Raw genomic sequence first — 17025 nt, 5'->3', positions numbered from 1 at the left:
ATAAGTACCTGGTGCGTTGTGTAAACATTGCCACTCGGGATACAAAGGCGGCCTGGCATCGTATTGGCCACCCACACCCTTCGTGTGCTGTGCCGGCCTTCATAGGTGCGTGCTAATGTAGTGTTGTGGATTCTGGAGACGTCGGAGACGGATCTTGGAGGCAACACTATTTATTAATACAATATTTGGCAGTACAATCCCGGCACACTCAGGGCAACGGCCCTTCTATCACCACTGGTCTGGGAAGGTTCTGCCTCCGGGCTAACGTGTCCTAACACGGGAACTCGACTCTGGGTCCTCCGGCTATGGGTGCCTTGGGGAGGCTACTCTAACCCGACCTAGCCAGGCTCCAGGTTCCGACCACTGGCCCACTCGGACCCGGCCCTTACAAAGGCGTCGGGCCGGGGGTTATCAGGGTCTCACCACTGAGCCACACAGAGTCCCGGCCCTGACAAGGGCAGTGGGGCTCGGGGTCCCAGGGTACCATCTGGCCGGTCTTCTTGGTTCTGTCTTGAACTGGCCCCGGATGCTTCCAGGGGTCCGGCTTTTATACCCAGCACCGGTGCGTCAGCCCTGGCTCTGCCTACCCTCTAGAGAGTTCCAGAGGGGGCTCCGTGGGGTTTCCAGGACACCTCGCAGCCCCCTCCCACCGATAGGGGTCCCAGGGGATCCTAGGACACCCCGCAGCTCCCTCCCCCTGGGAGGGGCCGCGGGGGATCCCAGGACACCCCACAGCCCCCTCCTGCTCCGAGGCTAAGGATATTGCGACTGCCCCTGCTACACTGTGTCTGCCCCTACAGGTAAGTGTACACAGTCCGTTTACGTCGCTACACATAGCCCATTCACGCCCCTACACTAATATCACTTGCCCCAACAGTCTGTTAGAGGCTATACGTGGTATCTTCGTCTTTGCTATTGTCTGTCCATGGAAAAGGCTCGTGCCAGGCTAGGTGCACGTCGATGAGGCTATTGGGTAATTTGAGGCAGTCACCTTCCAACGGCAGCAGACAGCAGAGGAGCAACACTCTTAAGAGGCCGATAAAACGCAGCAAACTTGTCACAGTAGGGAGCACAGCTGGTGGCTAAACTATCATTCATCTCAGTCAACCCATGGCATCTGTGTCTATCCTGCGACCTCCTGTCAGCAGAGAGCCTTGCATACTTCACGTAGCCTCGGAGTGCACTTGGCCTGGCACAAGCACCGTATGTATGTACTATGTTCTTTCGAACCGTATGTAGCCAACCGCGCTAATCGGAGGTGCTGTGGAGATGTTACCGCCGCTTCGTGGCGAACGGCAACTGTTGGAAAATGTCCATCCCGTGTGTTTGTGCGATTAGCGCTGTACTGCGTTCACTATGAAACCGGCCACCCGAGTTCGATTCCCACTCACAGCCAACACAAGTGAGGATTATCTGAACCGGTCTGGGGTCTCCCCTAGGTTGACTCAGCTTCAAATGAGTACTTGGTGAGGTGTTTTGGAAACATTGCCACTGGGGAGAGAAAGGCGGTCGGGCGTGCGGTTGGCCACCCACCCCCTCGTGTGCCACAGTGCCCATCTTCTTAGGTGCTGCTCGCTAGCAGCACTTGCCCCAACAGTCTGTTCAGGCTATAGGGGGGATTTTTGTCTTTGGACAGGTCGTGTACACGAGCCTTCGCCGACCTCCTGGAGAAGACGTCACGGTGTACGCGACGACCGCGGTGGTCGGTGGGGGAGAGCGACCGTCCAGACTGTGAAGGGGAGTCGCGAGAACAAACAACAACAAAGTTGGACATTGCCTTAACCACCAAACTAAACTTTGTATTTTACCAGGTATATATAGCTCTGAGCTATAAATCTCTTTTATCAGAAGCGGCCTGGCTATCACAAATGATAGCTCAACGAAATGACGTATCCGGTGGACACGTAATGCAGCCAAATTCTCTAAACGCACGTTGATTCTAAATGTGGTGGAAACAAATCAGAGGCCATGGAGAAAAAAATACACGCAGCTCCTGAGGGTTCTTTCATTCAGGAGACATGGCTCAGTCGAACTTTGATGATTTATGACTGAGTGTGAGTTTATAGCCAAATTGTTTATATACGAGATCTATAACTTCTCAAAAAGCAGCCAGGCCATGACAGCATGAAATTAGTACGCTTTTTTTTCAAAATCTACTACGCATTGCACAATGTCACAAAAGTGAACGGTGGACACTTGTATATTGCGATAATAATAAAAAATATGAAATGTAAGTAATAATTTGTCAAAATGATAATTGTGTATACTCTTTGGTTCATTCCGTAAAGTCACGAGGTATAAAATAAAATAAATCACGACGTTTCGGGCACAACACAAGCGTCCATCATCAGGTGGGAATACATTGTCTGCTGCTGAGGCAGATTGTTTTAAAAGGTTTGAAAGGGGTGTTGCCCAAGGGTCGTAAAGAAGTGGCCGGGGCTAGTGATGTTAATGTGAGAAATTAGCATACTCTTTGGTTCTATTCGCTAAAGTCACGTAGGAAAAAATAAAATAACAAAAATCACGACGTTTCGGCCGAAACGTCGTGAACACAAAGCAGACCTAAAACACGGCAGGACCAACATCTTGGCTGTGGCAGATCACTGTTATAATTCAGTAGGCTCACATGACATTGACTTCTCCAAGCCAGAGGTTCTTTGAAAGCCATCTGGCTACCATGAGAGATTCGTTCATGAGGCTATCCACATATACAAACACAGAGACAATTTCAACCGAGAAGATGGATTCTGGCTTAGCAATCATTGCAAGGATTTGATAAACCATTTCGGGTCTTAAATGATTATTCACGCTTACGGTGGCTTTCAGACCGCATCCATTATTTTTTAGTCTCCCTCCTACTCTTTTCTGAACTTAGATGGACTCGTCCATCTTAACAAACTGTCAAATCGCTATCCGTGGTGCTAACGTTTAAAAATAAATAAATAAATCGCTACAAAACGCCACTTCTTTCAAATGTTATTGCCGTTGGTTTTCACACCTGATGATGACTGCTTGTGTTGCAGGCGAAACGTCGTGAGAATTTTATTGTTTTATATAAATTTTATTATTTATTGTTTCCCTTCAACGTGACTTTACCGAAAGAACCAAGAATATGTGAGTGGTTTATTCAGCAGTGCTTTAGCCAAAGGTAAGTGTTGCATAGTGGATAGTCCTACCATGAAAAATTTAAACGAGTCATGACATGTAACACGTGTAAAATATTTTGGGGATATCCCGCACCTCCATATACCCCGCAGGGTCTTGTTTTGTTTGTAAAAAGTGGTATACCCCGCGGGTTATATGCGGGGAACATACGGTAAAGATCAGCTGACACGACTCAACAAACCCTTTCAAATTGAATATTTAGGAAAGACTCCGCAATGTTCGTTGCTAATTCTTCGTTAACTGCACCTGCTGCCACTGCTGCTGTTTCCTCCTAAAGCGTGGAGGCCGTGAGCTGCTGCTCTATTTTGCAGTGCAACCTCGCATTGTGACGTCGTCATTACAGACGTGGGCGCCTTTTTCACCGCCCTGAATGGGTCTCAAACGGCGTGGCAAAAATGCGAAGCTCATCGCGATGAATGAAGGAAGATCTCTCACTCTGACACCTTCACGGCTGCCCGAGACCTCCCAAAGGCACACTTCAGACTGTGTTGTGGCGGTTTCTAATTTAAAAAAAAAACTTAAAATTTTATCTTCATGAGGCAATTCACGTTGAAGACCCATTATATTTTAATTGTTTTTAACACTACAAAACAATGTATTAAAAAAAGTACTTTTTGAAAAAAAAAGTCTCATATCCAGCTGCTTGGGAGGCTGGCGCCCCACCGCCCCCTAGTGGACGAACCGCGCCTGCATGCAACTCAGTGGGCAAATCTCATAGAGTTACAGAACTCCTCTTCCCCACACACGAGGGGGTGGGTAGCCAGCACCACGTCCGGTCTCCCAGTGATGTTGTTTACACATCATACCATGTACCCATTTGAGGCTTTGTCGACCGAAAGGGGAGGCCCAGGACTGATTCATATAACAGTCGCTGTGTTGGCCATGAACAGGAATCGAACTCAGGTTGCTGGGTTTATAGCACAGCGTGCTCACCGCTACACTACCACTCCCCTACTATTCTTACTCTCCACCGACTGATCACTGTCCCCTGTTTTGCAATGCTCTTAGCGAGGGCTTACTGAGACTGTCACAACTCGTGATGGGTGCTGTGACCAGAACTATGCCTTGGCCACCTTGGTTTCGTTGACGCTGATGTTTTCACTCCATACCAGGTACTAAGTTATGAATGAATACCACCCTACAGGAGGGCCAGGGTAAGTTAGGGTATCACTCGAGTAGCACTGTACAAACCACTGCGCTACCGCTCTCCTCCACATACACACACTCTCGCACATATGAGACATACATTTTTATTGTCATAGTACTCAAGTTTATTCATATAAGATATATGTCAAGGTACCGTGTGATTGAACAGACAACTCCAGAATCACAATTACCCAAGTTACATAGACCTACAAAAACCCAGAGACGAAATACACCACTGTATTCCAAGATTAATTAAATCATTAGCAACATGATGAATACATACCAGAAGCGTGTTATCATTAATTCAAATTAAATCATACGTCTGAACACTACGTTAAATCATTGAAAAGCATTACAATTCAAGCAAACTAGTCAAGACAGTCGAGTGATTATACAAAATTCCAATTCACCACGCTTACATAATGTGTGTAATCACCGCAGGACAAACCTCAAGTTATTGTCCTTTGAGGTCCAGCACTGACAAAAACGAATCGGGTTGCCGTGATGTAATGTTTCACGATTGCAATGCAAGACACGGTTTTTCAGATTTGCCGATAGCAATCACAATCTCGCACAGTAACAGGGCCATGTTCAGGGAAACTCATTTAGATTGTTTTCAATCGGAGTGGCAACATCTTCTCACTCTAACGAGAGCAGGGTAATAATTATATCCAATCATTGCCTCATATCTATTTTACAGCCTTAAGCCAGCAGCGTAAACTCTACATTCCAATGGCGGAAGCTTGTAACTAAATGTGACAAAGTAGTACTAATTTTATGCAAACTGGATAAGAAAGAAGATGGGTCGGGTGCTTGACTGGTAACACAAGTCCTTTTAAAATATATAATCATGTTTAATACAAGGCAGTTTGTATTAAGACTGCGTCTAAAGGCAATCACATCTCAAGATGCTGTCCAACACAATGGTACATGTGCATCATGAGGAGAACGGAAGGAGTGAGTATTTACTCGCCAATTCCACTCTGCTAGGTAAAGCACACAAAGATAATTGTATCATCTGACTAAACAAAAAGGATCCATAATGTGACATGGTATGCATGGATACGCACTGACTGCTTCACATGGAAAAAGCATTTGGTGCTTATGAACGAGACAAGTAGCAATGTGAACCTTAAGATTTTGACACGAACAAGTTACACATCACAAATGTTTACAATATCATGTTTTCAGAATTGCTAAAATACGTAATGCACTACAAGAAAGTTATTTTCACAGTGCAGATTCGTGTGTTTAAACTTCACATCTTTTAAAACTACGCTTATATAGGTTGAACATATCTCAGACAATGAGCAGGTTGAGCCTGGATAGCGCTTAAATTATAATCAGCAACGATGTATGACATACGTGGCTGTATTGTGATCAGCAGTGGGCAATCCGTTCACATAACATATTCAACCTACTAAGTAATTTACGTTATTTCCTCAAGCAAAGGATGCCGTTTATGCCAATTCCAAATGACTATGAAACACCAGAAGTCCGAGCTACTCAGTGAAATTACCAAGCACTTTCTTCCAAGTTGGGAGAAGTGGTTTTCTTTACAAGCACGAAGCAGCCCAAGATTTTAAGTCCCATTCCGCTGTTGACTAAACTCAGTATTCATCAACCTCATCCCGGCCCACTAACTGAAAATATCTATGACATAGCATTGGCCAAATGATGTCAACCAATGATAACGTTGTAATTGAGTTTTGCGCCAATGTTAATTACGATATCAATCAGAGAACACACAAAGCTACACCATTCCCAAATGATAGTGAAATATAAAATAAAGGATAAGTTTGTTTAATGATCAAGATCTAATGGGCTACTGTAAATAAAATGCATTTATAGCACGAAGAAGGCGAATTACAAACTGACGTCGCATTGAGCAATTGTTCCCATTTAGTAACTTGATAATTGTGTTGAAACTATTTCTTCCATAAGTCTGCAATCGCCTCATCCTTTGTAATTTTTGTCCAGCCCTCTGGAATGGTGCCACGGCCTGTAAATTGTAGTTTGTAAAGCCTCTCTAGGTCTGACTTAAATCTGCAGACAAACCATTTCCAATATGGTTGAACGGTTAAGTCCGGCGTGATGTTCCAACTTGCATATTTTGGCCCTGCTGTACGATAATCCTTATATGGTATTTCACTGTCTTCTGAAAGCATTAACCACCAGTCACTTGCAACTAAACTTGTACAAATATCAATGGAAAAAGTATCTGGTTTACACCATTTCCCCCCTGTCACTGCCTCTGGCCGATGAATCGGAATGCGGTGGTTTTCGTCATGACCGGGTATTGTGTTTGTGCAGATGGCTTTACAGAATGGGCACTGCACCCAGCACCCACTCATCTATTCACGTAGCATGTCTTGAGGTTTGTTCCTTACGTCTTCTATATCCCTTATGGATGCTGTAGAATATTCTTTTTTCAACTCTGCCACCATGGTTTCCAATGTTGTGGCTAGTTCATATCTAAAGCAGGGAATGTCATGTATGTCTTTGTAGTCAGCTCTAATCAAACTGTGCCTTGGGAAATGGATGTTGTCACCAAGCTGTTTACAAAATTCATCCAGCCACGATGATCCATCGCCTTTGTTTGACTGGACGGCTGTGATTGAATTCGTAATTGCAGTGGAAACTTTTCCCGTGTAAAACTCAAGACAGGACTCAAATATTTCTCGAATTTTAATATTTTCTTTTGCTGAGCAATATTCCTCAACACCTTCTGTAATGTATTTTTCAAAATATTGTTTTGGTTTCTGAATGTATTCCTTAAATTCCACGAATTGTTCCTTCTCTGCTAAATGTATCAAAATGTAGTTTTCTAAATTTGATCGATTCCCATTAAATGCCGGACAATCGGACTTCATTTTGTCTACAATTTCAAGGCTGGCTTTGTCACAGACTGCCTGGTGCATGGCTGTTTTAAGTTTTCTAGACAAAATTTCAGCAAATATAGTTATGTTTGCATCTCCGTTACATCGAATCTTAAAGCTGTTGAAGTACTCTTCTTTCTTGCTGCTGAAATATATTAGAGGATCGTTTGCCCTCTGAAAATCATCATCTATTTTCTGAAACCTCACTTCAGCATTTGCCAATATGTGTATTGCTAAATCTAGCATATACATATTTGTGACCTTTAGTCTTGCATGTTGTTTGGAACTTGAATCTACAGCTGCCAGCATAGATTTTATTACGTTATGCAGATCGGTTTGATTGTAACCAAGCTTTCGTTTCTCAAGAGATTTAATAACCTCGCCGGCTACATAGCGTGCATCCTCTGTAATTTTTTGGACGATGGCAGTTTCCTGTGAAATAGTGGAAGAGAAAAATGGATTAACCTGATTCCAGACGCCTTTTCGTTTAACCACAATATGTTCTCCATGACAAAACAAAAATGATTTATTTTCAGACATTTTTATAAATTTTGTGGATAATTTGTCTTCACTTTTAAAATGTGCATAAAGCGTATTTTCTGCTTGCATTCTAAAAGCTATTTTTCCAGGTGGGGTAACGCTTTTTTTCACTTCATTTTTCCATTCTTCCCACATTGTCTCAAACTTTTTTTCCAATTGGTCATCTTTCACTCCAGAGGTTTTCAGTTTCGAAGCCAAATCCTTGCTCTTTTTTAAAAGCTGATCCTCAAAGCTGGATCTATATTCATCCAGACAGTTCCATACACTCTTTTGATTCCTCAAAACAGTAATTTTTTTGTAACTATCAGTCACAAGCTCGTCCTTAATTGTTTCAAATTTCACGATGAAGTTAGTTTTCCATTGACTCAACAATTCAGCAGCATGTAGTCGATTAAAATATGTTTCAATGTCTTTTCTGATCTCGTTGTATTTTGGAGAAAGGGTTTGCTCAATGTTTGACCTAGTCAAACTAGACAATACGTCTGTCCTGTTATTAATAATATTATACATCTTATTCTCTTCTTTAATAAGATGACTCCTAAGGCTCCAAGTACATTTCCCATACATGTCTTCAAGTTTGCTGTAAGCTGCACTCTCGTGGGAGTTATTGAAGCTAAACACAAAGTCTTCTGAAAGCAATGCATTCCACAAATCTCGGATACGATTTTTCAATTCTGATATTTTTAAAACGTGACTTTTTGTCTTGATGATGCTATCTTTAAGTTTTTTAACATGTTGGAAGTAGCTTTGATTTGACGGAGCCATTGGAGGATCGTCTTCCCAAAAGTGAGAAAAGAAATGGATCTGAGAGTGCACGTCGAACCCAATCACCTCGTCAAATGAAACAGCTTTGTACTGCTCCTGTTCTGCAGCCGTGCGAGTCATCTCGTCTAACATATCCTGGAAGAGTCTCCTTCCATCCATGACATTTTCTTTTAAAGTCACATCCCCGACATTTTGATGGACAAACACACAGCTTGGTGACAATTTCACCTGCTTCATTTTCAGAAATGCCTGCACTGCGATCTGTATAATGTTGTGCATCTCAGAGGGATTCTCTCCAAAAGTATTGATCACGGTCATGTTTGCAAGGCCGATCACAAATGTAGCCAGTTCATTGTCAAGAGTGGGTGTCGCATTTGATAGCTCTGGGGCACAGAGCCCTTCTGTGTCGACTATCAACACAAAGTCATATCCCAGCTCTTTGCTGAACTCTTCGTCCACCTTCACCAACTGCATGTGGACCCCTCGGGTGCATCTCCCAGCACCCACAGGGAACTGGAGACCGAACATTGCATTCAGCAGCGTGGACTTGCCACTGCTCTGTATGCCCAGTATGGAGAGGACAAATAGTTTTTTGTTCCCAATTTTTTCAATAACTTCGTCCAAAACTGAGCAAATCCAAGTGAGGGGGACATGTGAGGCATCACCGTCCATGAGTTCAAGAGGGATCCCAGAGAGCATCAAATCTGCTGCGATGCCTGGCAAAGCAGCCGAGGGCTTGTCAGCTGTGCGCGGTGTCTGTGACGCTTCATAGATCTGCCCAACTTCCCTGAAAAGGTGATGGATTCCAAAAGAGGATGCCTCATGTTTTTCTGATATTCGTTCCAGCTCTGCTTGTTGTATAGACAGTAACCTACTGCCAATAACTGTTCTCCTGGACTCAAGTATTCCTTTCGGAGCCTGGTGATACTCCTGATGAAGTTGTGATATGCTACCTGCAGACAGGTTATCTAAATAGATTTGTAGCCAATGCAGTGAGTATTGTTTTACTGAGTCTGCATGATGCCCCATATTCTCAATGAACGATCTCATTAATTTATTGAGAGGAGATGCTTTGTGAAGCTGGGCTTCCCGTATTGATTGTTTTTCAATTGCAATGTTGTCCCTGTACTCTTCCACGCTTTGGTCCCCCTCTACTCTCAAGCGAGCGAATTCTTTGTCTTTCTTGCACCACTCGTGCCACAATTTACCTTGAAGAGGCAGAAAAGTCTCCTTCATGGAAGACAATGGCTTGTCCTTCAGAAGACTCAATAAGACGCCTGCCATAGACTCGCCTTGTTTACATTGTTCATCATCTTCATCAACACTGAAGCCGCACTGTCTAGCGATGGCTGAGCAATCATTAATTGTAACCTTTTTTTTTGAATTGGCCAACATATATTTGAGGGTTGACTTCAATTCATCCATTAGTTCAGCCTCATTTCTATTCTTGACACCAATTTTTACCTTTGTTTTATAATGTCCACCCAAGATTCGTTCTTTGTCAGCCCAAAGGCAAAGTAAAGGCTTTGGAGAATTTAGACAATCTACCAAAATGCTTTTAGCTTCATCATTGTTATCATAATCTGACATTAATATCACGTTGACAGTGGATATCTCGAGGAGAAACTGCACCTGCTTTTTGTGCTCTCTCGCATCTCCATGGAGATTTGTGAACGCTATGCAGTCATTAAAGACGTCATCATCCCTCCCACCTGGACAGTACCAGGCGATCTCTGTGACTCCTTCCATTAGGAGACCATTCTTGCTGCTGCCTCTGCAGTGTCTATGAAAGAAAACTTCATTCTTTTGCTTTCCAAGCAGAGAGTTCAGCATCTGAGATTTCGATGCGGGTGATTCACCAAACCTAATGAATGACACTAGAGGAGTGTCAGCGTTAACAATCGCACAGAGGTTGGTTTGCTGTATCTCAGTAGATGCAGCACGGGATTTCCAGCTCTTTTTAATCTGTCGGAATGCCCATAGAGGGAATTCTATTTCTGAGCTACAAGGATTTGGAACTAAAAGCGGCAGTGCAAACTGGCAAAACGAGAGTTTGGTGTAAATGTACTGCCTCACAAAATTGTCTCCACAATGAAAAATTGCCATTTGCAAATCCATTGGGTGAACATGGCTTCGAGTTTCTGTCGTAGACCAATCTTGACTACTCACAATACCATCATGGTTTAAAAACTTTTCATAATTAGAGTTTTCATTCTGCATGGTTTCATTGTTTTCATTTTCACCCAGAACACTAACATACCGTGCTTCGGAGTCAAACATCATCAGTTTCTGCAAATAATGAAGAACAAGTTCTTCCTCTGTGATTGGGGCTTCTTTAAGTATTTCTGACTTAACAACACACATATGCTTTGTGTGCATTTTTTTCGGGTAGTATTCTTGAAGCCCCAGTATTTTACACAGATTCATAAACGTTTTCATCCCCTCTGTTTCACTCTCAACCTTCGATGTCTGCGAAGGAGCCAATGTGATAGTCAGTGTCCCAGCAACAAGAGATTTAAAAGTTTCCTCGAGTCGGTTCCAGTCAATGGGGCCTCCATCATAGACCAGCACCACGTTTGATACTTCGGTGCAGATGTTTGCATCCAAATAGGATTTCATGAACGTCAGATGTTCCTCTTTTTCCAGGGGGGTCCGTGAATTAGACTGTACTCCTGTAGTCAAACCGTTCAAGAGGACGTACGCCTGAGCCTTGAGAGCACTTTGAGATTTGAGAGCTGAGTACTCGCTGTGTGCCGCGTCCACTTGGTGCTGAAGGCAGTTAACGTCTTCATAGTCGAGGAGGCGGTCGAACGATCTCTCCTTTGTACGGAACCCTGAAGCAGCAGCACATGAAATGAACAGGAGCTCCTCCTCCATCCGCTCCATTTCTCGGAAGCACCGGCAAAGGGAATTGAGGGAAAATGTGATTTCATTGGTTCCCTTCACCTTTGCTTCATTCAGTGCAGTTTCAAAAGAAGTCGGTGCATCCATCGCTTCTTTTAATTGTTTCTTTGTTTCTGTAAATGTCTTGCCAAGGGCATTTAGCTCAGCATCAAGAACCCTGACTGTATCAGACCCATACACCCACTGCGTTATCGAGGAGCGCTTGGGGAAGTTCTCCACTGCATAGATGTTGGGTTCCAATAGGTACCGCATTTTTATTTTTATCCAATCGGTTTCGTCACAAGAAGAGTGCTTGTATGCCGATACAATCCGCGTCAAGAATTCCTGAAGGGCTGGGTGTGAGAGACACGTGTCAATCCAGCTCCTGTTAGTTTTTGTGCATTCATACAACTTCTGTTTTAGATCCGCCAGCATTTCCAGATGAGTGTCATTGTCAGATTCTTTCCATTGCTTCGCATCTTCCATTATCGATTGCGCTTTGACATTTATGTCAGCCAATTCATCCTCTGGATAATTATGTACTTCTTTTTTTGTTAAAATGGTGTAAGCTTTTTGAAGATCACTGGCCAACTTCAGGACATCTTTAAAATCGCATTTATGATTGGACAGGACGATGTCCCATACTGGTATAAACCTGATTCCTCGGTCGATGAGAGACCATGTCCTATTGTTGACAACAATAGCAGATTCCCACTGAGGGAGATTATGTACATCAGGATTACCCCCTGTTGTGGTTACAGTCATCTGTATCACATCGGTGAGCACCGGGCTGTAATGTCCAGAATCACTTGGAGCTGGCTCAGTTGTCATTGCAGTACCTGTATCAGTCGTTGTACTACTGCCGCAGTCGGCACCAATGTTTGGTTCGAATAACTCAGACAAGAGCAGTTTTATTTCATCTTGCTGATGTAAACTGAAACCTTTAGCTGATGCCTTCCTCCAAAAAATTCCTCCAAATTGGAGAGGACCCTCGTTTGCGTGAGAGCCAAAATTGTGGAAGAATTTGCAGCTCATGCTGGAAAACACGTTGCTTTTAAAATCTTCCTTTGTATTTTCCAACGTATTCTCAATCATTTGTAGCTCCTTCAGGGCTGCTTCAGACAGCCTGAGTTGTGCCATATGAAGATTACCTGAGGCTAGGGGCAGGTACGTAAACTCTGTCCTGGAAAGATAGGAATGATCAGTCTGAGTATTTTGCATTTCCTTAAGATTCACTGATTTGACTTGCATTAAGGCTGGTTTTCTACTCAAGGACGAGACGCATCCTTTCTCGGAGACAGTGTTGCTGAAGCCCATGACTTCCATGGTCTTCCTGAACATGGATTCATCATTGAAAGAAATAAACTCGTGTTGTTTTGTCTCTGACCTGCCGACCAGACCCACGAGCCGGAATGTTTGTGGGCTCGTCAAGAGTTTTCCTCTCTTTTCTAATGCATCCTCTAACTTTCCACTCATATAAACCCCCTCTAGAGCAAGACCCCCTGATGCGTTTTGTAAAATCTCTGTATCTGACAAACAATGTGTTGAAACAGATGGACATATTTCTTGGGCAGGCTCGTGAATTCTCTCAGACACGACAGAAGGCAACAGATTATCAATTTGTATATGTGGAGCCAAGCTCACTGCCTTTTTAGCACTGACAACACCATCAGCAGCAACAATGCCAAGCATTTTATAAAATGCCCGCTTTTCCCACTCTTTACGGAAATGTGAGTCCAGTTCTCTGCTGTCCTGCTGGTCGAGGTGAAGCAGGGCCTGTGCATTAGAAATGAGCAGAACCTCACGCAGTTTCTGTTTCCAGTAAACTGTGTCAAGACCCACATCTCTGAGCTTTTGTGCAAGTTCATCGTCAGCCTGGCTTCTGCATTCCTCTTCGTCCTCTCCAGACATCGCCTAGGGAAAGGCACGTTATTACAATTACAATGTTTTACAACAAAAACTTTAAAATAGTTTTTTTCAAAAAAAATAAGAAACTCGTCAGAGAAGTGCGTTCTAAAAACATAAATGATAAGTGCATGCACATCATGGCAAGGGTACACAGTTGCTGTACCTCTCGTTGCCCAGGAAACAGATAAATAACATTGTGAGCACATACTCTTTGGTTCTATTGGGTAAAGTCACGTAGGTGAAAATAAAATAACAAAAAATCACGACGTTTCGGCCACAACACAAGCGGCCTTCATCAGGTGAAGGGACGAGACTGTCTGGAGGACAGCGCTGGAGTGGAAGCTTTAAATCTAGAATTGTGAGCACAATGAGCCATCGATCAGCCTCCCATATGTACATTCCTGTGGTACAGCGATGGAAAGCGTGTACACTGTACGACGTATAACTGTCTTTGACCATTAAGTATGTATGTGTAATGAGTCCACCGGATGAAAGTTGAGATGAAACACTCCTCTTTATTTTCAACATCAGCTCACGCTGCGTGTGACCACTCAACTCAAAATCCCAACAGGAAGCGCCCCAATCGCCCTGCCTCTTTCAGTGACGTCACCACTCCCCTGCTGGGCGTTTCTCTCACACTCCGCCTTCTCTCTCTTTTCGTTCGTGACGTCATTTTAACAGTAACCTGGGATCCTCCAGATCGTGTAAGTGTAATGACTGAAAATTACCCCAAGCCAAGGTGCAGCCTAACGGCTATTAAAAAAAATGAACCAAAGTATCAACAAGGTTAAATTTTGATTTAAAGCTTTCGTGACTGCAAGGATTCATCTTCCCTGGTTCTTTCGGTAAAGTCACGTAGAATGAGAATAAAATAATAAATTGATAAAATAAAATAACACAATAATATTCTCACGACGTTTCGGCCACAACACAAGCGGCCTTCATCAGGTGAAGGGGACGAGACTGTCTGGAGGACAGCGCTGGAGTAAGAAAGCCACGCTGAGATCACGACCTTTAAGCTGTGTGAGAAGAAACAAAGTGCCTTGACAAAGGAATTAGCATATAATTTAGCATTGAAATGGCTGAGTGATTAGCTTGTGACTGGTCACAGAAAAGGCTATGTTAAAGTTAAAGCATACACATCCGCAAAGGCACCCCTTGACAAAGGAATAAGGATAGAATTTAGCATTGAAATAGCTAAGTTAAAGTATATACATCCGCAGAGGCACTCCTTGACAAAGGAATTAGCATAAAATTTAGCATTGAAATAGCTGAGTGATTAGCTTGTAACTGGTCACAGAAATAGCTATGTTAAAGTCAGAGTATATGCATTCACCGAGGCACCTAGTACAAATCAAACAGGATAATTTAGCATTGAAATAACTAGGCGAATTTACCATTGAAATAACTGAGTGAATTAGCTTGTGACTGGTCACAGAAAAGGCTATGTTGAACTTAAGGCCTACACATCTGAGCTATTCACAGTAACTGGGTATACAATACAATAAATAATGAATACTATATAGTGAACCAATAAAAAAATACTAAAATATAAATTACCTCAATGTTATCAATAAACTCTATATTCTCCAATCAGCTAAGCTACCAACAATAAGTCGTTATATATCACAATGCTATATGGCGAAAAATGGGTGGATTCTTACCCTCAACTTTAGCAACACGGATAGATACGGGTCCCGTTCTGTGTTGCTAAAGTTGAGGGTAAGAATCCACCCATTTTTCGCCATATAGCATTGTGATATATAACGACTTATTGTTGGTAGCTTAGCTGATTGGAGAATATAGAGTTTATTGATAACATTGAGGTAATTTATATATTCTAGTATTTTTTTTATTGGTTCACTATATAGTATTCATTATATATTGTATTGTATACCCAGTTACTGTGAATAGCTCAGATGTGTAGGCCTTAACTTCAACATAGCCTTTTCTGTGACCAGTCACAAGCAAATTCACTCAGTTATTTCAATGCTAAATTCGACTAGTTATTTCAATGCTAAATTCTCCTGTTTGATTTGTACTAGGTGCCTCGGTGAATGTATATGCTCTGACTTTAACATAGCTATTTCTGTGACCAGTTACAAGCTAATCACTCAGCTATTTCAATGCTAAATTCTATGCTAATTCCTTTGTCAAGGAGTGCCTCTGCGGATGTGTATACTTTAACTTAGCTATTTCAATGCTAAATTCTATGCTAATTCCTTTGTCAAGGGGTGCCTTTGCGGATGTGTATGCTTTAACTTTAACATAGCCTTTTCTGTGACCAGTCACAAGCTAATCACTCAGCCATTTCAATGCTAAATTATATGCTAATTCCTTTGTCAAGGCGCTTTGTTTCTTCTCACACAGCTTAAAGGTCGTGATCTCAGCGTGGCTTTCTCACTCCAGCGCTGTCCTCCAGACAGTCTCGTTCCCTTCACCTGATGAAGGCCGCTTGTGTTGTGGCCGAAACGTCGTGAGAATATTATTGTGTTATTTAGTTTTATCAATTTATTATTTTATTCTCATTCTACGTGACTTTACCGAAATAAACAAAGAAGATATCAACAAGGTCTCAACAGGGATTGGTCAGGAGGCAGGCTTTTCAAGTGATTGTAGGGAAAGTTTTTAATGAGAATAGGCAGGAAACAAAGCAGAACCCAGAGGCGACGGTTTGGCTCCATTAGAGGGAAAGTTCAGGGATTTGCCGAGAGAAATAGGATGAGGGAACATTTGAGAAAGGGGGCTGAGGGATATATAAGGGGAAAGCACGAGGAGTAGGGTCGTTCGGAGGAAGACACAAGCTGGAAGACACCAAAGAAGCCAAGGGTCCCTTATTGTGTAATTCCGTAATAGGGTTCCTTATGATGTCAACTCAATAAAAGTGGCTCTTCTTATTCCTAGTCGTCGGAGTCATTCAGTAAGTATTACCACTACATATGTATGTATAACTTATTTTGCACCATATGTAGCCTACCGTGCTAATAGACGTGTTGATGGACAACTAACCACAAAAAGCAGTTCTAAAGAAATCAGTTTTAATCTATATTTGAAAGTGCATAGCTCCAGTGGCTTCCTAATATTTGAACGAAGGGCGTTTCAGATGACCACAGAAGCACATCTGAAAGCACACAATGCAGTGACCATCTTTGTTCGATCACTCACCAAAAGCCTCTTCGAGGATGACTGGAGTTCGAGTGATTAATTAGGTTCCTTGACAAGCTCCGAAAGGTATTGTTAATTTATGGCAAGCACTTTGTGTATAATGAGTGTGACCTTATTTATCATTTCGGCAACAGGAAGCCAATGCAGCTCGGCGTGCACTAGATGGACATGGTCGGATCTTATAGTACCCATCACAACACGTTCGAATGAATTCTGATTTTGAGCTCTAAATCGCCCTACACACTTTCGCCACGAATGACACATTATCCAACCAATCGCAAGGAGTGGCTGCTTCCGCCAATATTTGATGCAGAATATGTACTGTGTGCGTCAGTACGTACGCACAGTCGCTGCTTCTCGCAGTGCTGCAGGCCGACGCTGCTCGGCCTGAGCCGACGCTGCCCGGCCCGCACAGTCGCTGCTCCCTGCAACACCGCTCAGCGAGGCTGTTCGGCCTGCAAAGCCACCGCTCCTGCAGCACCTGAGTGGTGGCCATTCCCGGCGGCACCGTGGGCTGGCGCTGCACAACCTGGATGGGGGCTGCTTCCTGCACCACCACTCGCTGAACTGGCCC

General features: G+C 43.2%; 1 protein-coding gene across 1 annotated transcript; it reads right to left on the bottom strand.

Moving 5' to 3' along the window:
• Positions 1–3719: 3719 nt before the first annotated feature.
• LOC116937276 (interferon-induced very large GTPase 1-like) lies at positions 3720–14068 on the bottom strand. The gene has a single exon (XM_032944346.2). The coding sequence runs from the start codon at positions 13287–13289 to the stop codon at positions 6666–6668; it is 6624 nt and encodes a 2207-aa protein (XP_032800237.2). The 5' UTR covers positions 13290–14068; the 3' UTR covers positions 3720–6665.
• Between the last annotated feature and the right edge of the window lie 2957 nt (positions 14069–17025).

Source organism: Petromyzon marinus, chromosome 83, assembly GCF_048934315.1.
Source record: "Petromyzon marinus isolate PM22_M1 ecotype Great Lakes invasive population chromosome 83, UKy_Petmar_22M1.pri1.0, whole genome shotgun sequence".
Taxonomy (NCBI): Eukaryota; Metazoa; Chordata; class Hyperoartia; order Petromyzontiformes; family Petromyzontidae; genus Petromyzon; species Petromyzon marinus.
Note: the sequence above shows the minus strand (reverse complement) of the source record. Positions and strands in the feature narration are given on the sequence as shown.

What these genes read in the sequence shown, in the direction of transcription:
- LOC116937276 (XM_032944346.2), bottom strand. Translation starts at nt 13,289, where the DNA reads ATGTCTGGAGAGGACGAAGAGGAATGCAGAAGCCAGGCTGACGATGAA.